The 23,867-nt window shown below is 40.8% G+C and overlaps 1 protein-coding gene across 2 annotated transcripts in view; it reads right to left on the minus strand.

The window, feature by feature from the left end:
• The window catches only part of Srpx (sushi-repeat containing protein, X-linked), a 78,144-nt gene that overhangs the window by 14,652 nt on the left and 39,625 nt on the right, over positions 1-23,867 (minus strand). The window contains exons 2-5 of one of the 2 annotated variants that reach the window (XM_005414816.2): positions 15,943-16,002; positions 11,695-11,886; positions 10,119-10,295; positions 2,298-2,424 (exon numbers count right to left, since the gene is read on the minus strand). In XM_005414816.2, coding sequence (XP_005414873.1) covers positions 2,298-2,424; positions 10,119-10,295; positions 11,695-11,886; positions 15,943-16,002 — 556 coding nt within the window. The remainder of the gene's footprint in view (positions 1-2,297; positions 2,425-10,118; positions 10,296-11,694; positions 11,887-15,942; positions 16,003-23,867) is intronic. The other variant, XM_005414817.2, reaches the window with a different exon arrangement.

Raw genomic sequence — 23,867 nt, forward strand, 5'->3', positions numbered from 1 at the left:
CAAGATCCTGCTGCCTCAGCCTCCCGAGTAGTTGGAATTATAGATGTGCACCATCAAAACCAGCAAATAGTTGAACTTTATCTTTAAAAGTTACAATGAGAAACACAACTAGTACTATTATTTAACTAGATGATATACTTAGGGAAGGTACAAGAACAGAATATGGAGTACGGTCAAAAACTACAGCGAGGGGCTGGGGATTTAGGTCAGCGGCACAGAGCCTGCCTGGCAAGAGTGAGGTCATGAGTTCGAGTCCCAGTACTGGAAAACAAACAAATGAAAAACTATAGCGAGTATTTAAATTTTAAAAATATTACAGTAAAAGGGTATATTGCTTTTAATCCCCCTCAAACAATTTCCCTCCCCTCCAACATACTTATCTCATTAGTTTTGCCACTTTCTAATGCAGTTCTGGAAGTCTTTTTTCATTGAGTATCTTTAACTGGACTGTCATAGGTGCCTCAATGATCTTAATTGGTTGAAAATGTTTACCTTGCATGATCAGCTTGCCTTTAGGGAAGGAGCCAGAAGTAACACATTGCCAGATCCAGTGAACAAAGACTCATTGTAAGGTTTTTTTTTTTTTTTTTTTCTGGTACCGGGAATCAAACTCATGATCTTGCGCTTGCCAGGCAGGCGCTATGCCGCTGAGCTAAATCCCCAGCCCGTCATTGTAAGGTTTTTATGAGGTTTTGCCCTTGCACTGGACGGCACATGGCATCGGCATTCACCATATTTTTGATCATGCCTCCTAAAGACACTTACTAAAAAGGATTTCCAGAACTGCTTCAGAAAGTGCAAGAACAATGGGATAAGTGAGTCTGAAAAGAGTGGGAAATATTTTGAGGAGGATTAATGGCAGTTTCTTTTACTGTAATTTTTTTACTTTAAAGAGAAAAAAACTAAAAATGATAAAGAATTTCAAAACAAGATGATAGGAAATCAACAATGGTTATCATATTGCATATTGTTATCTCCAAGTAGTTGCTCAGATTACAAGACCCATGTGTGCAAAATTGATCAAACAAATAAGCACAAGCCTAAACATTCGCTGTAGCTTTTGATCACACCTCATTTATGAACAAAATGCTAACACTGACAGAAGTGACCTCCTCTCACTAGGAGATGTCTGTTATTACTAATAATTGTGTAGAACTGTTTTGTCTGCACGATCTGGGGTGACAGTATTCTAGTAAGTCTTTCCTCATGGCTCACCAGGGGATGAGTCAGAGACATCCTTGAGTCCAGAGATGGAAGCTGTGGGGTGGTCTAGTTGGGCTACGTACTTCAAGGCAGAGAAAGCAGCATGCTGACACAAAGTAGTGGACTCTAGGAAAAGTGCTGCTGCAGTGCAGACCCAAATGATTCATTAGGAAATGCAGCTGAACTTCACTAAAGGAAACCACCTGTTTTAAAAGCATCTCAGAGAAATATCAAACCATGGGTGCAATGGGTCCTGGAGAACAGGGTTGAGGTAGGGAAGAAACAGAAGACACTGTCTCTTTTTTATAAGCTTCTGTAAGTGTTTGATGTTGTCTGTCAATATGGAATACAATCACCATTGTTAACTTCCTGTCACCTTGTCTGAAAATATGTATTGCTTGCATTGTTTTTGTGTTATTTTGTAAATGTCTGTTAATATGTTTTCTTTCTTTTATCTTTAAAATAAGGAAAGTGTTTGAAGTTGTCAAATGTTTAAAAAATAAATTGAAATTCAAAATTAATTTTAAAAAAAGCAGGTGCACCCCAAAAAAAGGGGGAGGTGGAAAAGTTTTGGACTAAACTAGTGGTGCCAAACATATGGCACGTGTGCCACAGTGGGTGGTTTCTTATCACTGAAAGCTCTAACAGGTTCACCATCACTGCAGCCATATCCAGACAGCACAAAGTGGGCGGCTGCTAGCTCTGCCTGGGAGACCCGGAAGGCTTCTCAGCACAGGAGATGCCTGCAAAAGGTGGGGCTCTATGCAGGCAAGGGGGTGATTCTATCCTCTAATTTACAATCTGGCTTTCTTTTTCTCCTCCTGCTTTTCCTCTCCCCTTCTTCCTTCAGAAAAATATTTACTGAGTGCTAAATATATGCCAGCCACTGTTCTGGCATTTAGGGATATGGCAGTGAACACACCCAGGAAAACACAGCCAGTTTTCTAAGTAGAATATACAGTATGTTGGATGGTGACCAGGGGAACCGTGTCTAAAAACATAAATAGACCAGAATAGATACACTCCCTCACTCTGGGTCGTAAATGTCTCACGTAGAAAAGATAAGATCGCTCCTGCTGCCAAGTTTTGCTTACTCAGTGAGAATGCCGTCTGCTGTGTCTCTTCCTTCTGGGGTCTCCCAGGACACCCGAACGGTCAGCTTATTGGGCTCCGCAATGCGTTCCTTCACGCTTGGGCACTTGATTCTAGGAGGTTCTATATCTGAAAATATAACCCCAAACATTGTCACCATCAATATATCTTATCAAACTGGGGTTCATTTCAAGACCTCTGACTGCTCTCCAGTTTTGAGGAATTTGCTCATGCCATTTCTCTTCCACCCTTTGTCATCCCCTTTCTGTCCTGCTGAGTTTTGAAAGCTGTTGCATGACTCACATGCACAGGACTAAATCCACAATCATCTGGCCTTGCTAATTACTATATCTTGTGGGCTAAAGCATTAGCTACAGCTTCTTCCTTCCCGTGCTTCCAAAGTCTGCCTAATGACTTGGCGACACTGCAGTCACCCAGCTGAAACTAGAAGTCATTCAGCTTTAACAAGTCCCTCCTGCTTTAAAAACAACATCACAGAGCTGGGTGTGATGGTGCGCACTTGGAACCCAACAGCCTGGGAGGCTGAGGCAGGAGGATCACAAGTTTGAACCCAACCTGGGACACTAGCATAACAGCATACTAGAGAAACATGTACCCTAGGTTTCATCTCATTGATTCAACTCAAGCCAACAACTCTTCACAAGTGCCTGTTTATCCAAGGCCTCATTGCAACTGCTCAGATTGTAGGTGCAAGAAAATCAGGTGCTCCCGACTCGGCAAAGAGTTTATAGTCTTCGAGGGGAACTGTCATCACACATGAAATATAAAGGATGGTGGAAAATGGCGCTGCCCTAGGCAAGATAAAAGTGAGTGCTATGGAGGTGGAAAGGGACCCCCCAGCTCTCTCATTTTATGATGTGCACACTAAGTCTTAAAGAGCTTAGGTGATTTATTTAAAACTATGCACGCAGACAGTGCCGGTGTAAATCATAACCCAGATCAGATAACTTATCACTAGATCAAGCTCTCCCTTCTGTTATGTCTGGTCCCTAAATAGCACTAAATATCTGTGTGTGTCCATTTCTCCATCTGCTACTAGACCACATCTGTGGTTTTGGGTTCTGAGACAGCAGTTTTACCTGGGCTATGGCCCTTCAAAGACCTCCCAACTTTCTCGACTACTTTTTCTGCCTGGAAGTAGAAATTCTTTCTCTCAATATCAGCACAATTTGATGATAAGGCCTCGAAATTTTTTAGAATGTCAATTATGCACTAGGTTGTATCTCATCTTCTATTTGAAATGAAATCACAAGAGGAAGTTCAAACTTTTGTAAATTCTGCTTGATGATTCTGAGCAGGTAGAGTATATGTTTAAAGAGAGTGTAGGACCTTCAGTTCTGCATTGCTTTACATATCAACCAATGATTATCTCAGTGCTATTACAATGTGAGTGAAAATTAAATATCTTTTTTATCCTGAATCACAAATGTCTTTGAGAGTTAAATGGATCAAGTAAAATTCTTCATATATTTCCCCCTGTGTCATGTCTAATAACTTTTCATTTTATTTAGGGTAAGAAATTATGAAAAATTTGTTAACCAATCTTTGTTAACCTTTAGATATCCAAATTAATTCTCAATCTGTTTCATGCTTCAGTGAAGTATGAATTAACAGTCACAATCCATTAATTCTAAACTGAATAACTACCACACTTTAATGAATCTAAGTCACTACTGATTGTGAGATGGATCCCAATTTCAGAGACACTAAAATGTGAAAAAATATGTCTCCTGGAATTGATATTTGAAGTGTAATGATGAAGTGGAAGGTGCTTTAAATGTATTCAAGGTGTCCATTTTCAATTGTTACCTTTTTTGAAATCCATTTTTTTTTTTTTTTTTGCTATGATAGGTGATAGATGACAGACTTTCATAATTCAAATGAGCCTTTCACAGCTCTGGGTGAATCATAAAGACAAGTATACAGCTGTCTGGCAGCTAGATACCGCTGCCAATTGCTTTATAAAAATAAGTATTTATGAACCAGCATTGATGGCACATGTCTATAATCCCAGCACTCTGGGAGCCTGAGACAGAAGGATCAGAAGTTCAAGCCCAGCCTGGGCAATGTAATGAGTTAGCAAGACCTTGTCTCAAAATAAAAAAATAACTCAGTTCAATCCCTAGTACAACTACAACTATATATATGAAAACACTTTAAGCAAAAGAAGTGGAGCTTAGGAGAGTATATGAATTCCCATACAGATTTATACTATGTCATTACCATATTTTCTTAGAAAAGATGCTGTCAGGGACAAGAGAATCTCTCAGTCTCTGAATCAGGTAAATTAATATGTGCCTAATACACTGCTTTATTTTTCTATATCAACAGTACATACTGACAGTGTGAGCAAACATGCTGCAAAGTAGGTTATCTTGGCAGAATCTCAGCGCTTCCCACAGCCAGCTACTGTCTAACAGTGAACAGCCAAAACCTGCCTATTTTTTCAGATGCCCCACTCTTCCAAAGCAGAAGCCAGGAAAAATAAATCACCACAAATAATAGATAATATTTGCTGAATCCTTCCTATGTGTCCACCCTATTATTTCATTGAATCCTCACAACTATTCATTAGACTGAGTAATGTTACTACATAGCATTCCCATTTATAGACTGGGAACCATTTCCTGTCTTTTGGAATTTCTCTGTGGTCTCCAATTATAAAGACACTGTTACACATTTTCAATTTATTTTAATAAGTCAAATGCTTCTGTGTGTCTGCCTGCTATTCATTTAATATTTTGGGATTGCCTTTCCCATAAATCCTTGAAAGATTCACAACCAGACTTGATTGTAATGCATCCTCAAGCAGCTGTGCTACCTCTCAGCTGATGAGACCAGTTGGCCTGTCCATCAGCCAATGCTCCACAGACTTCTTTATTGTTCCCCAGTCAGGACCACCACAGCTTTTACATGTTCTAATCCATCTCGATGAATGAAGTGAACCAAGTTACTATAGAAACATAATTACTACTCCCTGTCCAGTCAGAACGCCTGCAGAGCCAGTTATTGTGTGGAAACCCTGAAGCCTCAGTGAAAATCTTGGCCTCTGCTCTCTGCCCGATACACTGGAGACATCTGACAAACTGTCTCCCTTTTATGTCATCCACTTCGCTGTCTGCTTATAAAATGCAAGAAACAAATATTCTGCAGTGTTTCAACTACTGCAGCTGAACTATTTACTTGGGAATCTTTAATATGTATAACAAGGTAGGTGGTGAAAACAGGGAGGACGTTCAAAAGGACAAGTCTTAGCCAAGAACTAACAATAAAATGCAAGGCAAGTTACCCTATGCCAACTCCAGTTCTAAGCTCTTCAAGAGTCTGGCACTATTAGTGTTCACTAGCTTGGAAGTCACCTGCCATGTAAAGCAATACAATAAAGAAGCCATGTAAAATGCATAAGAGCCACAGCGAGTGAGAGAATGAAGCAAACAGACAGACAGACAGACTCAGACAGACTCCAGCCAATAGACCTTCCCCCGAGGTGCCCAGTATCTCAGGGAAGCCATCTTGGATCCTCCAGCCCTAGTCAGTCACCTCAGTCATTACCAAAGTTAGCACAGATAAGCTGTCCGCATGTAGCCCTGCCCAAAATTTCAATTCAGAAAATCTTTGGCCAATAATGTAGTGCTTTGAAACCACTGTGTTCTTTGTGCAGAAATAGGTCACTGAAATAAATATAAACAAGTTTGAACTTGGTGGCAGAGGAAGGAGGGTTCATTTCATGGGGGCATAGGAAGTAAGTGACTGCCAAAGGCAAAGCAAACCCAGCCCCTGAAATTTCACCCAATTGTTTGCTTTCCCCAGCTGCAGCACAATCCCTGTGGATGGCTCTGGAAAGTGGTTCTATTTCTTTGGCACCTTAAGATTTCTAAGAACTTTCCAGAAAGGACAAAAGAAGCAGGAAGGGAAGTAATGAAATCCACAATTAAAACTGAGCTTCTTCATCTGAGAGAAATCCAACTAAAAATTCACTAGTCATTCCTTTATAGGATAGTAAGGCACTGAAAGTTTACCTGTTCAGTTTGTACTGGCAAGTCATGTAAGGTAAAAACTGGATCAATATCCCTATCCATCAAATTCTTTCAAAACTGTAATTAGATTCCTGAAAGTTTGCTAAAGAATGTATATTTGTCAATCCCTCCCCAAATCATCATAATTTAAGATTGTCTGGTAATTTATTTTTAGCCCCAGTGATGATTTACTATCAACTGAATCATGCATTACAGCCCAACAAACCTTCCTATGGGTCACTAGGTAAATCCATCTGTTAGACAGTTGGGAAGCGAAGAAAGTGTGCCATCAACTGTATATTTTAAGTCACAGGGGTATTTTATTTTAGAACTTCATGGGTGTTAGTAAGTCTCCATCTAGTCTGTAGGAAATACAAATAAGAAATGAGTAATTCAAAAAACCAACTTGGTTTGTATATTGTCCTTTGTTAAAGCAACTAAACAGGTATTCTCTGCATCTCAAAAGACTTTTGCTGGTTTTTCTTCATTTGTGGTTTTAGTTTACTTTTTTTATTTTTTGAGACAGGATCTCACTCTGTAGTTCAGGCAGGCCTTGAACTCGCTGGGTAGCCCAGGCTGACCTTGTGATGTTCCTGCCTCAGCCTCCCAAGTGCTAGGATTACAGAGGTGCACCACCACTCCTGGCTCATCCATGGTTTTAAAATCATCTTCCATTGTTTCTTTTTCTGGCATAGAAAAGTATGTTATGCTAGAGGACAGTTCATATGTCTACTCAAAACCTGGTCTTTAAATGATGACTTGTAATTCCAGCTGTTCAGTGTTCTATGTAACCAAAAATAACTAAAAAGAGAAATAATATCCCACCAAACAATAGTGGTTCTATTCCAAAAAACTTTTTTTTAATCAATGGAAGTTCTGGTTCTTTGCATATGTTATCTCCTGCATTTGCAATGTGGTCTTTTTGTTTTGGTTTGGTTTTTTGCTCCTACATTTAATTATTTGTACCCATTTCTGAAATGACCATGAATTTGAATCTCTACCAGAATGCAGGCAGAATCAGAGAATTAATTTTAACTTACTGTGCTTTCAAATTAGCTACCACCCTCTTCCCTCCCATCCTGGAAGAGAACTGGTCTGATTTTCTCCTCACTCAGCACAGTGCTAGCCAAGATGTGCTGCTCGAGGTTGTACGGAAACCTGGGAACTACTAAGTCACCATGTGTCAGCTCTGAAAATAGGTTGAGGCTCTGAGTTATGCTCAAGGACCCCCTATCCTTGCCAACACACAAACAAACTTATAACACTAATTTAATGCATTCGAAGCCAAAGGAGTAAATGATACCTTTGGAGTAAAATTCATTGGCAACAGACTCCAGCTTGCCTGTCACCAAAATTTTGAAAAGCATTGCCCGCTTGCTTTGTCTATTCCTTTTTTTATTTCCCCTGGGAGATTTAACCTCTCTTGTGGCTTGCTTCACCCCTTTGTATCACTCTCACCCGATTCATACACAATTCCCCATACCCCAAAATTTGCTTGACCTTTGTCTTGGCAAACTGTAAGATGAATCTTCTGAAATCAGGGTGCATCACTTAGTTCCTCTCTCTCCCTCTGGGAAGGTTCCAGGACCATCTGGTATGGCTTTATACAAGCTTGATGCTTTTTGAGAACAATCAGCATTGCTTTCCATTGTTGGACACAGTCTGGAAATCTGAGCAATATGATCTGTGGAATGCTCTGCCAAAACTTGCTGAGCAGAAAGATCTTTGACTTTCTCCTCTCCTACCATTACCGCTCTGCCCCTTCCTATATGAGGGAACAAATTCAATTTTTCTCCCTTTGGTTAGTTTTCAAGAGCTATCTTGCACATACCAAAGTACAGGGAGGTACTGAGAGCAGCATCTGTGAGGTGCTCTTCTGATCAGAACAGCTGGTCTTAGCGTCCTTCAAGAGGAGCATGTTCACAATTTACCCCACTCGGGGCAGTCTACCTGCCTGTTAAGCAGGACTACTAAGCAGGCTTCTTTTCAATGAGTATCATAGATTCAGAAATCCAAATCCTCAGAGAAAAGGGATTGTGGTACATTCTGATAACAATCAGTTTTGCTATAATGTCCCTTCACTGACAACATGAACGCATCAGATTCCACTGTCAATGGGAACAGGTGTCAGACGGGTCCCTTAATAGGAGGCATTCTCATGCGATTAGAAGACAGGAAGGAGATTTATGCCATTGTTCACTAGCAGCTTCCGGGCTTCTGATTTCTCATCAGTCTTGACAGATGTAGAAATGTCAGCATCAGGGTGGACTTACAGGCTTACGGGTGGCGCTAGCATCCCACTTCGGCCACTCCAACCCTTGGTCAGTAATGACTTCCACTTGTGATGATTATAGCATTTTTTTCCTCCTTCAGCTTTTCCTATTCTTCTGTAACCAAAACTCCTACATTAAATTCCCTTGTGTTTGAAATATCTAACATGGTTTCTCTTGCCAGGATTACCAACCAATAAAAATGCCTACCTAAATACCAAAAGAAGAGAAGAGCAGATCAAGTCTAAGTCTGTTATTGCTCTTGTCAAATGGATTCAAAGTATGGTCCAGGCTGTGAATTTGATATAAAAGCGTTTGGATCTCATCTTCAGGCTGATTCCTTGGCTACAGCTCATTGGCCACATAACTTCAGTATGAAAACAGCTAATGCTACCAGCAAAGACAGTGGGCAGAGGGCGGGTGGGATTGCCATTATGAAGACAGTCCAGGCCAAGAGAATCATCTGGCATCAGCCTCCAGGAGTTAGCATCAGTTTTCATCATATACTTGAAGTGAAATGTGCAGACACTGAGCGGTCAGGAAGGAGTTCTTGGGATAAAGCATATTAGCAGACTGGGCCAAACACTTCTCTGAAAGATGGACACACACAAGCAGGGAAGAGCCAGGCTCCCATGGCCAGCTGCCTTGGCACCTTAAGACCTGAGCTATACCTGAACTCAGAGACTATAGGTCTGAAAGAGTCTGGAGATATAGTCTGGAGAAATATCTCTGTGCAAGTTTGAGCAAGTCAAGTGACCTTTTAGGTTTCATCTGTAGAATGGGTGATTGGAGTGGAATGTTACCTAATAGTAGGTCCTGGTAGCTCTCAGTTTATTATGAGTAAACAGCCCCTCCTAAGACACTGGTTCTTAACCACTTGGAGTAACTCAAAAAACACCAATACACCAGCCTTTCTGATTCAGCAGGTGGAAGGGGATGTGAGAATCTGCATTACTAGTAAGTTCCCAGGTGCCTTGTTCTGGCTGCTGGTGTTGCTTCCAGTGCCACACCACACTGTGACAACCAGTCAATGCCCAAGAAACCCAGAGGAAGGTAAAATATCCCAATTCCTTCCTGCTAAGCAAGCTGAGGGCTTGCTGACCACCGTTCAACAACAAAGAAATTGTGCCTGTCAATTGAAATGCATACACACGTTCTCTGCAGGATTTTCTCTGCAAATGTCAATAATTCTGCTCAACGCTACAGGGCAGAACCTCCAACTGGCCTATGAGACATGTGCTATAATTCTGCCAACCCACACCTGCCTCAAAAGCAACCCAAGAATGAGACAAAAGCCGTACAGAAGTCATACCTTTGAAGTCAGCTCTAAGGTAGAGACTGAGGTCAGGTCTAAGGCTAAGCCCGGGAGCAGGAACGAAGGAGAGCTACTGAAAGCAGGGCTGAGTGCTTATACTTCACATGCAGAATACTGATGCTGGCTTTAAAATATGCTATGCAAATACCCGCTGCTCCTCCCTCCCAAAGCACTGTCCTGAGAGCCATGGCATTTTCTTACCCACACAGGTGGCCGGTCGGCCACTCCAGGCTTTGTTGTCCATACATGTGACTGTCCGCTCCCCTTTCAATGTGTATCCTGGTGAACAATAATACTCACACCTGGAGTTAAAGTAGGCACCATCTACACACTTAAAGCCTCCATTTGTTGGCATGGCAAGGGTAGGACATCGCTTTTCTGAAAAGAAAATTAGATATTTAATATTTCTTTATTTTTTGTCCACTAAGTTTCAGAATCCAGAAACTGTAAACATACACAGAGAAGCTCACTAAAATCTAACAAATGGAAGTAGAGAAACAGTGATTGGATATATGCATGTCACACACAAGAGACACAAAGTTGTATGCCAGACAGGCTTAGGGTGGGGCTACTGTCCTAGGCTGTTTTCCAGAAGCAGACCCAGAGATGAGGATTTGTGTGCAGTGTTTTACCAAGAAAGACTCCCAGGGAGACCAGGGAGATGGTGAAGCCAAACAGGGAAGGGAGGGAGCCAAAGACGGATCTCAGGTAGTCAGCCTCAGTCACAGCTCCTACCGCAGAGCTCTGTCTCTGAGACAGCTCCAAGGCTGTCTGCTTCCAGACAGAGACTGGGCCTTTCTGAATCCCTTAACACTCAGTCCTTGGGCAACTAAAGGCTGCCCAGGGAGATGCTTTTCTTTAAAAAAAAAAAAAAAAAAAAACAAGAAGAGCAGTCCTCTGAAAGAGCAGTTTCCTCTTCCTCTGAAGAAGGTGGAGGCGCAAGTCATTAAAGAGCAAGGCACTCAGAAGCTGGGGCCTAGATACCGGGAACTGGTAAACGGACGCCAGGGAGATCTGGGGAAAATATTGGTTGAGTGTCTAGTACAGTCACCTCGCTGTACAGACTGCGTGCTCTGGATCACATGGCTACAAACCTGAGCCTCAGTTTCCCCAACAATGAAGTTAAAGCAATGGCCCCCATACGGAGAGAATTTTGCAAATTTTGAATATGTGTGAAACACTTTTGAGAAATACACTAGTTCTCAAAGTGGTGGCTGTTTTGAATAACAAAGACATCTAAAATGTGCTTCAATAGTGCTGTACCGTGTGTAGCTTTTCAAATGAGAGAACACCTGTCCCGAAGCCAGCCCCTGAAATGCTCTCTTGAGAGACTCTCCTTTCATGCATCATAGAGCACTTCGTCAGTGACTCTTTCCTGCCTAAGCCCTACTCTTGGCTCAGGGCCCTTCTTGTACTACCTCATGCTTTACACCTCCTCCCAGCTGTGTGCTGTTCTATGAGACCTTTCATGGCAGAGCCTTGTGTGTCTCCTTTGTCTTTAAATCCCCAACACCTCTTCAGGATCTAGCACTTAATGAGCAAACATCACCTATTTGCTGAACAAATCTCTTTTGGGTCGGTTCCCCTAACAGCTGATTGCACCCTTCTCTCTGAAAGGAGCCATCACACTGCAACTATATTTTAGACACCCACTGGCATCAGCTCACAGGAGAGAATTCTCATCAGTGTTCAGTGAAAAGAAAAGTCCCAGTCTCAGAATAAAAGAACTTGGACTCTGATTGTCCTCAAGGATCTGGCACGGGGCTGGGCTACTCACGTTTGCAAATGACCTTGTGAGACCAGCGCTTGTTCGACTGGCAGATGAGCTGGGAAGGGCCATGCAGCTCATATCCCTTCTTGCATCGAACGTCACACCTGGTTCCCAGGGCTGTTTTGTAGTACCCTCCTGGGGGGGCCCTGCAGTACACATCCCCATACTTCACCTTGATGGAGGAGCACCACGGAGTGTCTATAGGTGGCAGAAACAAAGGAGGGAAGTGATAAGAAATGACATAGTCACAAAACATGTTCCCCTAACTCTTGCAGGGAAGATGCTTCCAGGAGGGCTGCTTCCAGATATTGGATCTCCAATGCCACCCTGTGTTTCCTTAGATGTCTCTGGATAAGGAGGTTATGATCTAGGCACTAGGTGTCAGACATTGCTGAATAGGAATCCAAGTACCTCTATAACTAGGGGTGTGATCTTGGACAAGTTACCTCACCTCTCTGAGTTAATACTTACGCCTATGCCATAGGTCTTTTATTCGAACTAAGTAAAAATGCATATCAAGCACCTAATACAGTGCCTAACACACAGGAAATGTTCAATGAATGCTTGATCTTTCTAGTGTTTCCTTAAACTAATCCATAACTCTCTCAAGAGTCATTGATATCACTCTTCTCAACCTCTAGCCATCCATACATAGTGCATGGGGCTCAATAATGGCTAATTGGCATTGCTTCCCAGCTGTATCCATATTTTTTATTAGAAAATCACAGTCCTGTTGCTTATTAACTTGAACTAAGCTACAATTTCCAGGTTTTTGCAACAGCACATAATTTGGGCTTAAAGTCACAGAACAATTGCTTCCCCTGGGAAGCAGCACCCTTCTTAAAATGTTCCCATTTAGGTAAGAGAGTGATACCATTCCAGGATTGCACTGCTGTAGGGTGTTCTGACTTCAGCCTCATAGCTGCCCAGAGCATAGCTAGGATGACACTAATAAATCAGAACCTGTCCCCCGCGTCTTTGAAACGTGTTCTCTGAGAGCCATAAAATACTGAGGGCAAAACTACTTTATTGGTGGGGGACTTTCCCCCGTGGCCACCTCAGCAATTTCCTACAGTCCAAGGGGACCAGAGATGAAGTCCCTTCAGTCTGCGGGGCTAGCGGTGCTGTGAACAAGAACCAGTTCCCTATAGCTGCAGGCTCTTCACTCACCCCAGGACCTGGTTGTCAGTGAGTGGGATCAGTGCGCCATCATGTGGTCAGGAAGGAGGACAGGCCCTGTGTCACTTTCTTAGGAATTCTCTTCTGAGGATGTAACTTTAAATGCTTCTCAACTATGAAAACTGGTGGTCCTGCCCATGTCTTCTGAATGTGGCACTTTTTCTTTTATTTTTGTGCTTTCACCTTTGGCTAATGCTTTTGTCATACTTTTTTTTTCTTTAGTAAGCAGAGAGTCCTACACTCAAAACTCAAGTAATACTCCCTGGATTTTTGGGGTGAAAGGGATGCCCACACCAGTCCAACACACCTTCCTGGAACAAGTGTCCTTCCTCTGAGGGTTTACATATACAGTCTGCATGCATTACATGTATTTTCCTAAATATATGTATATATGATCTATGGAGACATACATCATAAATTCACATTCTTCAATGTAACATGCAATTAGCAGATTTTGCTCTCTATCCTGAGTTTTTACGCTTAATTCTTTTCCTTAATTTTTTTTTTGGTACCGGGAATCAAACTCAGGACCTTGCAATTACCAGGTAGGCGCTTGTACCGCTGAGCTATATCCCTGGCCCTTATCCTGAGTTTTTAAATTGTTCTAAAATTGCTCCCCACAATTCATGACAGCTTTGCCATTGTCAACATGTGGGGGGAGGGGTACTGTTTTCATTTGTCTTTAAAAGGAATTTCTTTGGGATGATTCCCATAAATAAATCTTTTGGACATATTTTGACAGTTTAAACAGCTCTGCAGTGACAGTAATTAAAATGTCAGTGAGTGATTTGAAGTTAAAGTGTATGCAAACATTATGAGTTAAGGTGAATTAACATAATGCTTAACAAAGAAGTTTAGAAAAGGGAAATTTCTTGTGATGCTTCAGTTGTGACAGGATTTGCTAAGTAGAAATCTAAATGGATTATTTATAATGACTTTTTGTCCCCTGGGCCAATGTGATAAGCATTCTAGTTAAATGGAGCTCATAGGGTACGCAGCATACTGTAGCAGAGTAAGGAGTTCAGTAGTAAACTCTGGATATGAGCCTAAATGCCTGCTCAGATCCAAACTGACTGGGCAAGTCACCCACCCTCTGTCAATACTGAACAATATTGACATATGTCTATATGAATCTCCCCTTCTCTTAATTAGTGTAAATATGTAATGCCATTCCAAGTAGAACAATCAAAAGTGATTCTTGTCTCATATTTGGAACACAGTAAAGATTGATTAAGTTTCTTTCTTGTTTTTCACTTTAAATTAATTTAATAAAAAGACATTGAGTACATACTCTGTGCCAGACACTGTGCAGTGAGATCCTAAAGCTAAACCTTCAGTTAACAATGGCTCACCTCTAACTTTTAAAACTAAAATATTTAAGGGCTGAGAGTATAGCTTAGAAGTAGATCAGATGTGAGTTCCTGGGTTCCACTCCCCAAGACTGCAGAAAACATTTTTTAAAACAATTTTATTGTATACATGTGCAGTGTACAAGATGATATACTGATATGCATATGTATAGTGAAATGATCAGTACAGACAAGCAATTTAACTGACAATGGGAAGAATTTCCTAAGGAGGATCTATTCTCAAGTATTCAAGTCAAGTTCTCCAAGAGTATTTAATGTATTTTAGCGATCTGGTATACCTTCTACTTTGTAATGCTGTAGGGTAAAAGTGGACCCTGGGAACAATGACCCCCAGGACACTAGGCAATCCCTACTTATATGTAAAAGGGCACTGTGCACACATATGTTTTAAAGTTTTCAGTAAGGGACTCAAAGGCAAAAAACAGATTTGTTTTTAAAAACCTTCAGTCAGTTAGTTAAAAGTTTTATGAATAAGAGCATCTCTTTATGCCAAACATCTGATTAACAAATTTGTGCTTTGCTTGATTGGTTAGGCTATAAAGATAGAAACGAGTTCTTTGCATTCACAAGTCAATAAATGTGTTATGTAGTAGGAACTGTACTTGGGCATAGGCACCAGACCCCAGTCATCATTAGAAAGATTTCTTGCTTCTGTGAAAAACAACTGAGTGACATTCTGGTCAAACGCTCACCAACACTACGCTGCCTCTCCTACAGCTCAGACTTCTCACAGCAGAGCAGTGTTCTCTTACTAGCATATGGACTAATTTCCCGGGCAAAAAGCCACAACAGACCTTATTAACCAACTTTTTTTTTTTTTTTTTTTTTTTTGTTTTGTTTTTCTCTGGTACCGGGAACCGAACTCACGACCTTGCGCTTGCCGGGCAGGCGCTTTTGCCGCTGAGCTAAATCCCCAGCCCCATTAACCAACTTTGTTCCAATTCTTTCTTCACTGTAAGAGGAACGAGTTTCAGAAAGAAAGCATCTAAATTTACCTCCATTTTTCCCAGAGCTCTCTAAAGCTTCAGGGGAATGTTTTAGCGGTAGAAATATTTGTGGACATACTTACCTGAGCCTGCATAGAAGGTTCTTGATTAGGTTTTTAGTACTTGTTGAGGGTGGATTGCTGGAAATGCACAGAGATGCAGTTCTTTATCATTAAATTTTATTTGAGCAACACACTTAACATTTTAGGAGCCACGCTGGACTCAGAAACAGCATAATGAAATGAGCTTATGAAAATCAAGTTTTCTCATTCCCCACTCAGCTCAGTAAATTAGAAGGACTGAGCCAAATTTGACCTTGGATGGTTTACTCTGGCTAATTCTGGCTGCAGTGTATGAATCAGGCAGAATTCATGGCTTGATTTTCACTTACATCAGCTACAGCTTGCCTTTGCAGAAGTGAGGACAGTAAAGAAACTTAAGAGAATAAAATGACCATTATTCTGAAAATGCTGAAAGGCAGCACTTCAGAGATTTCCAAATGCTTTTTTCTTTCTTTTTGCTTTTGCTTTTCTTTTGCTTTCTTTTTTATTTGAAATGAGAGCATATGTCCATGTATTTTAAAATATGTTTTTCCTGGAAAGGTAATTTGAACTTCAACACATTGCCTGGTCACTTTATTACAGTTTGCTCCACAGGGCAAAAGGGAAAGTTGTCCTGAGATCAGCAGGTCCTCATTAGCACAGAAGCAAAGCATTCACCTTCATATCTAGTGTGTGAATACCCGACTTCATCGTCTTCTAGCGGTGAGTCTCCAGATCCTATAATAAAAAAAGAACAGAAACTGCAGCAAGAAAAGCCACATGGTATAACGCATATTTCAAAGCATTGTGTTGGCATAGTCCATGCAAGAAGTGCTATTAGAATGCAAAGCCAAGAGCAAAAGCTTCTGTGGCCATTCATAAAGGGACAGGGAACCTCTCAGAGTGAACCTGACTGGACTGAGATTGTCAGAGCCAGTCAAAATGAGCCTGGAACCATGTTGGAATCACCACATGCCAACTGAAATTCTAAAATAGAGAAAGAGAGTCAACTTCACTCTGAGAAGATGCCAGTGTATATGAATCTCATGCCAGGGAAGAGGCAGTAAAATGTGTGTGATTCAGACACAACCCACAGTTTGTGAGGCAGATAAGGAAAACCCAGTAGAATTATTTGCAGTACCTAAAAACCTCTCTATTTTGTGACATTAATTTTGTTGGAGGATAAGGAAGTAAATTAAATGTTTTATCTTAATGACACAGAACTGCAAAGCTGCTGTTGTACATTCATAGGAAATGAAAATTGAAACAGACAATCTGTATGTTTATTCAGACCATCTTACCAAGTCATCTTTAAAACATAATTTCTTAATGAATCTTTCTACCCTCCCCAAGAAAAACAAAATATAGGGTCAGAGAGAAGGTATGCATTAAATTTTCAAGATTAAATCGCTTGGAGGTTGAATCTGAATCATCCTTAGAATATTAAACATTGAATTCCAGTAAGTGGTGGATCCTTAATCCTCAAAGTGGTAGAAGCTCCCCAAATTCAAAACAGTATTCGTAAGTTTAGAGAACTCTCGTCTAGACTTCAGAGTCTAATTGCTGACCATTAAGGTTGGACTATATTGGCCACACATTTACTTACAGATACCTGCAACCATAACAGACAAGAACACTCTCTACTATGAAGGTATTCAAATTTCCATGCATGATAAGATAGGAAGTAAGTGAGTGGCCCCTATTCCACTGATATTCTAGGTAAGCAAGGTATAGTGTGAGAACTGAAAGTGAGGAGGTGATGCCAATTGAACGATGTCCATTTGGAAAAGACTCCCCCACTAGAGAAGACCAGTTTTGTGTCTTGCTTTTGAAACCATTACTGCTTTATTGCACATTTCCTCACCTGATCTCTGGCCACCCAGGCCCTTAAAAAAATTCAGACTGTACTCTGAATAACATTTTAGCTATTCTTTAAAGATTATGGTACACAGTATATTAACAATTGTTAGTTTTGAATTATTTTGCTATGAGTTTTTGTATTCACTTTTCATAGATGTAGGAAGAGTGCTTTTTATATTTTCTTTATTAATATCTACATATATTCCATTAAAAGAAAGAAAAGATACTACAGAATACTCATTATTATATACATATCCCCAAAAATGAACAGGGAAACCAGGAAAGCAACTAGAAATGTGTGTCAAAAGCCTACGCTCAAATTTCTTCTTCTACTTATTTTGCCATTAGGAACCTTTCCCAAGGGGGAAAAATGTGTGACTCTTTAAACACATTTATGCAACAACAACAAAAACAGTCAAAAATATATGAGCAGCAATCTCAGTTGCTCTCTGTCTCTTACACACACACACACACACACACCACCACCACCACCAACACAACACAACAACCACAACAATCAGAAATATGAGCAGCAAACTCAGTCTCACTCTTTTGTGCTCTCTCTCCCTCTCTCGCTCCCTGCCTCTCACACATACATGTGCACATACACTTTCTTCTCAGCGGTCATCCTAGTTTACTTGTCTACAGTATCTCATAGGAATGATCCTCCATCTAGTCCATAGAGCTTTCTTCAACACTAGATTACACATGATAACTCATTCCTGATTCTCCTCCTCCTTTCTAAACAGACTGTTAGGCAGCACCTCTCCATCAGCCTGCCACTGGACATAAGTGTATCTCAAGGCCCAGTCTTGGTTTTTGGCATATCTTCAGACTATTTTCCCTCTGCCATGCCACTCATGTATTTGACTCAAACTATACCCCAAGTACTGAAGACAAACCCATTCTTCGCAGCCTTAATCTTTCTCCCCAAAGCTACAGTAATCAACTACTTTTTGGATATCTCCATACTCATATTTACCCTGTCCAAGCCAGGCCCCTATTCTCACCACTTAATCTAGGCATCACCTAGTGTTTCTCATTTTATCAAATTAACATTAATTTTTGGCTAATCTCAACCTTTTATGCTGTCTTCCTTACCTGTTGCATTCTATTTGCAGCCCAGACCTTTCAAATCTACCCCAGAAGTAATTCTCAAATTCATTCCCAACTCTACATTTCAATTGTCATTGTCTCAGCCCAAGTCAATAGTCTTCTTTCTTTTTAAAAGTTTTCATTTTACTTCTAACAAACACGTGCTAATTGTACAGGTGCATGGAGTAAAATACGCTGTTTGGATACATGTACACACTGAGTAATGATCAAATCAAGACAGCAATAACATTAGCCTCAGGCATACATATTTCTTTGTCATGAAAACATATTTTAAATCTTCCAGCAATTTTTAAATATATAAGATATGACTGTTAACTATAGTCCCTGTATTTGTCATAGATTACAGCCATTTATTCCTCCTATCTAACTTTGAACCCACTGCACGTCTTGATAAGACCTTTACAATAACCTCTTGTTTAATCTCTCAGTACTACTCCAGGTTCATACTCCTAAAACTCCCCTACCCCACTCCCCCCCAAAAAATATGATACTCTTGACATTGCATTTGGAGTTAGTTATAAAAATAAAAATGAAAATAATATTATTCACTTATGGAAACACATTTCACATTTGCACATATCTAAAGGGTTAAATCTAAAGGCCACAATACCACATTTAAGGTACACTCAATCTCATCCTAATCCAACCAGACTGGGGCTACAAATACTTCATAACTTCAGAATTTCTGGGCTATTGCACCATACTTTTCCCTCAGAATGACCTTTCCACTCATATCTGCTCATCAAAATTCTTTCAAGAGCATTTCCATGACACCTCGCCTGATGCCCTTTTTTTTAATGAAAAAAATCTGAACAGACAAGTGAGAAAATAAATCAAGGCATAAATGGAACAGCACAAGAAAAAATGTTCAAACCCAAAAGTAAAATATAGTTGAAAACACTGACATACCATCTTATAAAGCTATCATACTATCAAATTAAAAAATAAAATTAGAATTCTTCTGTTGTCAAGTGGTTGGTAAAATACACACTCTGTAATTATTCAAAGGAAGGTGAATTGATACATTTTTCTATGAAATAATTTTGCAGTCATGTGTCAAGTCTTTAAATTTAATGATCTTTAACCCAATTATTCCCTGGAGTAAATAGCCTAAATAAGAGTTTAATACAAGAACAGATATTTATAAACATAGAAATGAAATACAGAACAATTTTTGTAACTTGAAAAAATAATGACAATTAAATATCCTACAACAGGAAATGATTAATCATACTATGATCTACTCATACAACATAATAACACTCATTTTAAAATTTTATTGACATGGGAAAATGATTATTATAAAATATTGGGTATTTGAATATTTGAAATCAAAAGAACGCAAAATGCTATAAGATTTTAAAGCATGACAAATGTCATCTGTAAGAGTAATGATATAGATAAATTGAACTAAAATAATATTGTGAACAAAATAATTTACAAAGACTATGTACTACATATATGACCCCCTTTTTATAAAGTTCAAAAACTTTTTTTTGAAATGGTGTTCAGTGTTCCCCAAGCTGGTCTTGAACTCCTTTTGCTCAAGTGATCCTTCCACCTCAGCATCTGAGTGCTTGAGACTACAGATGCACATCACCACACACAAGCTGAAACATTAACACTAAATAGTTTGAACTTCCAAATTTAAAAACTTTTCAAGAAAACAAGAAGATCCATCAATCCTTTCCCAAACTTCTACTCTTCAGCAACTCCATTTTAAAGCGTTTAGGTAGGTCAGACCAAGGTAGTCATCTGTATCAGAAAAGGCAACGAGGTATAGCAGACCAGAGCAGGATGTGAGAGCCTAAGAAGGACAAAGGAAAACAGAAGCAAAGTGGGAACTCACATGGAAAGATCACTTGTTGGTACAGACACAGACAAGTAAGGCCCTTCTGTATGGATAAAGGAAAGCCTGGCATGGGGTAATTCAGGCCAGTGGAGGATGAGAATTTTATTTACTTGCAGAAGAAAATAATGGAGGAGATAAGGGATTAGTTATATGTGGTAGGATAATCACATAGACAATTAAATTCAGAATACTAGGAACTAGGTTTTTCGCTATTGGAGGAGAAAAAGAGAAAAAAGAAAGCTAGAATAAATTATGTGATATTGTGTTATAAACTGAGGCACCATTATTACATAAAATACATATGAGATAGGTGTAAATACACATGGAAGGAAATGTACATTTGTAAATATGCTTGTTTATGGAGAGGATCTTGGAGAAGTATCATCCCAAAAGCAATAAGACCTTCCAGCAGTCAAGTCTTGGTTTCTAAATATGACTGTCTACTAAATGGAAGCAGTTCATGGGGCAATGGCTGACTCTAGGACAGGAGGAGAAATAATACAATGTGAGCCTGCAGCATTTCATAGGGCCAGAAAGTAAAGAAATACTATACTGAACACATACATAAATATCCACATGCTGATAGAGGTATGATAAAGGGACACCGAAGCCTACTAGCCAAAATTAAAACAACTTGAGCAACAAAACACATAAAGTAGTATTGGATTGTAACCCAAAATATGAAATAAATATCCATGAATCCATATTGACATGAATAAACAAGTAAATAAATAAGAGAACAGACAAATACTCCATGCAGAAGACTTCCAAATAATTTATGTAGTGAGTCCACCTTCAAGGTGTTGAAGCATAACTCCCCAGTCCTGAAGTGTGGGTTGCACGTAGTGGCTTTCGTCCAAAGAATATGATATGAGAAAGGGGAAGGGAGGTAGTTTTACGATGAAGAAGCTTGACAAACACGACCTTAGCTAGGTTATCAAAGTCAACATCAACAATGATAAGTCACGCTACCGGTCCTCACGCTTGATGTTGTATGATAAGAACAGGACTTCATCTCTGTCATTTTCCTCCCCAAAACACATGGTCCTAGTCTAATCATGAGATAAACATCAGTCAATTCCCCATCGAAGGACAATTTACAAAAAATGTGGCTGGTTCGCCTCAAACTGTCAAGGTCATCAAAAACAGGGAAAATGTGAGCGACTCAGCCAAGATCACTCAATATCATGTGGTACCCTGCAACAAAAAAGGGTACCTGAATAAAGTATGGTCTCTAGTTAATAACAATATGTTAATACTAGTGCATTCAATGTAACAAATGTGCCACGCTAATATAAGATGTTAATACCAGAAGAAATTGAGTGTGGGATGCATGGGAACTTTAGGTACTATCTTCTCAGCTTTTCTGTATATCTGAAACTATTCCAAAGATAGAAGTTTATTTTTAAACAAAACTCTATCCTAAATTCCCCAGAGATGGACAGCAAAATGTCTTACAACTCTGGAACTCATCCCTTGTGGGAAAGAGAGGTCCAGAGGTCTGGTTGACGGCCATGGCAGAGGAGCGAGTCTGAGCACACTCATACTCCTCATGTCCTTGGCACACCAAGTGAGTCGCCCTGCCTAGGCTGTCCCGCTCTGACCTCTTACTTCCACACAGCCCCTGGCCAAAAGTACCACCTCCAAACCATGCCCCTAGCCGACCTCCATTGCCACACCTCTAGCCTGCTCAATAAAATGCCTGGTACTTCTGCAACAAACTGGATCTGCACCATCAGCCTGGTCTCCAGTGTCTTCTTTGCACCGTGTCACTGCTTACCACGGGCCCAGGTCCCTCAACCCAAGGAGGTTCAACCTCAAGAGGCACCCAAACAGGGACCCTGTGTGCCCCCTGGGAGTCAGTAAGTGGCCCCCCGCGCACATCACGGGCTCCACTCTTCGTAAGGACCAGCACCCGCAGGCATGGGCACCTGCTGCTCTCTTACAGGCTAGACATTGTAAAAGTTCTTATAAGACCCTCTCCCAGTACTGGGGAATTCTCCTTCCCTTTAATCCTTGGCTCAAAACTGCTAATCTGTGGGACCCGCAGACATGGTCCCTCCTTATTCGGCAGGTCCAAACGGCAGAACAACATGAAGGAAAAATCCTTCCCGTAGGGCTCCTGCCTGGTTTACTTACTATCAGAGCTTGCTTAACAGGCTCAGAAAGCCTCACTGGGGAGGATTCAGAAGCCTTCCCTCTCCTAGCAGACTCTGCTGCGTGTGTCGTGGCAGCTCCAGACACAGAGCCTTCCCTCACGGAACAGCTTGAAAAAGACCTCTCCCTGTTGGTGCCCCTCCCATCCGAACCAAACACCAAAGAAACCCCCAGACCAGATGATATAAAACCCTCGACTCCCCAGCCTAAATCATGCAATATATACCCCTCACTCACTTCTTTAAAACAAGAGCCAAAGATGGCGCCGAGTAAAAATCCTCCACCCATGATGGCACCCAACAAAAACTCACCGCCCTGGGCTACTTCCTCTTTGTCACGCAATAAGCCCTGCCCCTTGATGAATGCGGAATTTGACTGGGACGAGCCTCCGGCTTATCCTGCAGCACCATCTGCTGGCACTACTCAGATATCACACCCTAAAAATCCATGGGATGGATAGCATACAAAAAGAGATTTTAAAGTACAACCATCCCAACAATGGGGTGATTATTACGAAGGATTATGCAAAATCAGAGACAGTCAAGCAAAAAATTGGGAACAATGGGAAACTGAAATAAATGATATGTTTCCTGTAAATTTAAATCAAAATCCTGCCCGTCCCTTAAGATGGTATCCTCATGAACATTCCACCCTTAAACGCTTGAGAGAAGCCGTTAGGGAAGACGGCCTTCATGCTACAGGCTTTACAACACTGCCCAGACTGTTCTATTAACATTTTCTCTGAGAGCGAATATGTGGTACAGATATGCCATGTCATTCCACATGCCATCTTAAAACAAAAGAATACTATATTAGATAAAGCCTTAAAAACCTTACAAGAGGGGCTGGGGATTTAGCTCAGTGGCAAAGCGCCTATCTGGCAAGTGCAAGGTCGTGAGTTCGGTTCCTGGTACCAGAGAAAAACCAAAAAAAAAAAAAAACCTTACAAGACACCTTTCAACATAGAAAACACCCTTGGTATATACAACACCTCAGATCCCATACGGGACTTCCTGGTCCCCTTGCCAAAGGAAACCAACCAGCTGACAGCCTAGTCTCTATTCAAGCTATACAAACAGCCCTGTCTGACACACTCTTGCAGGCAAAAACACTTCACTCATTGGCCAAAACCATTCATCAGCTTCTCCCAGAGGTCTCTAAAGCTACATGTAAACATCTGGTCCGTAGTTGCTCCACATGTGCCCCCTTTCTCCCACTTGGCCCTCTCCAACCTCAGGGAGTAAACCCCCGAGGACTCTGCCCCAATGCCAGATGGCAAATGGATGTCACCCATTTTCCCCCATTCGGTAAATTAAAATACATTCATGTAACCAAAGATACTTTCTCTGGAGCTACCATGGCTATAGCCATGACGGGAGAAACGGCACAACATGCCTCACGCGCTCTAGAAAAAGCCATTCTCATGCTGGGGTCCCTTGGGACCTAAAAACGGATAACGAACCATGTTATACCAGTCAAACTTTTAAAAACACATGTGCCAAATACAACATAACCTTACATCATGGCATTCCCTACAATCCTCAAGGACAAGCTATCGTAGAAAGAACTCACCAAACACTCAAAACTTTATTAAAAAAAGAGGGGGAATTACACCCCC

Source organism: Chinchilla lanigera, unplaced genomic scaffold (assembly GCF_000276665.1).
Source record: "Chinchilla lanigera isolate Chin_1 unplaced genomic scaffold, ChiLan1.0 scaffold00200, whole genome shotgun sequence".
Classification (NCBI taxonomy): domain Eukaryota; kingdom Metazoa; phylum Chordata; class Mammalia; order Rodentia; family Chinchillidae; genus Chinchilla; species Chinchilla lanigera.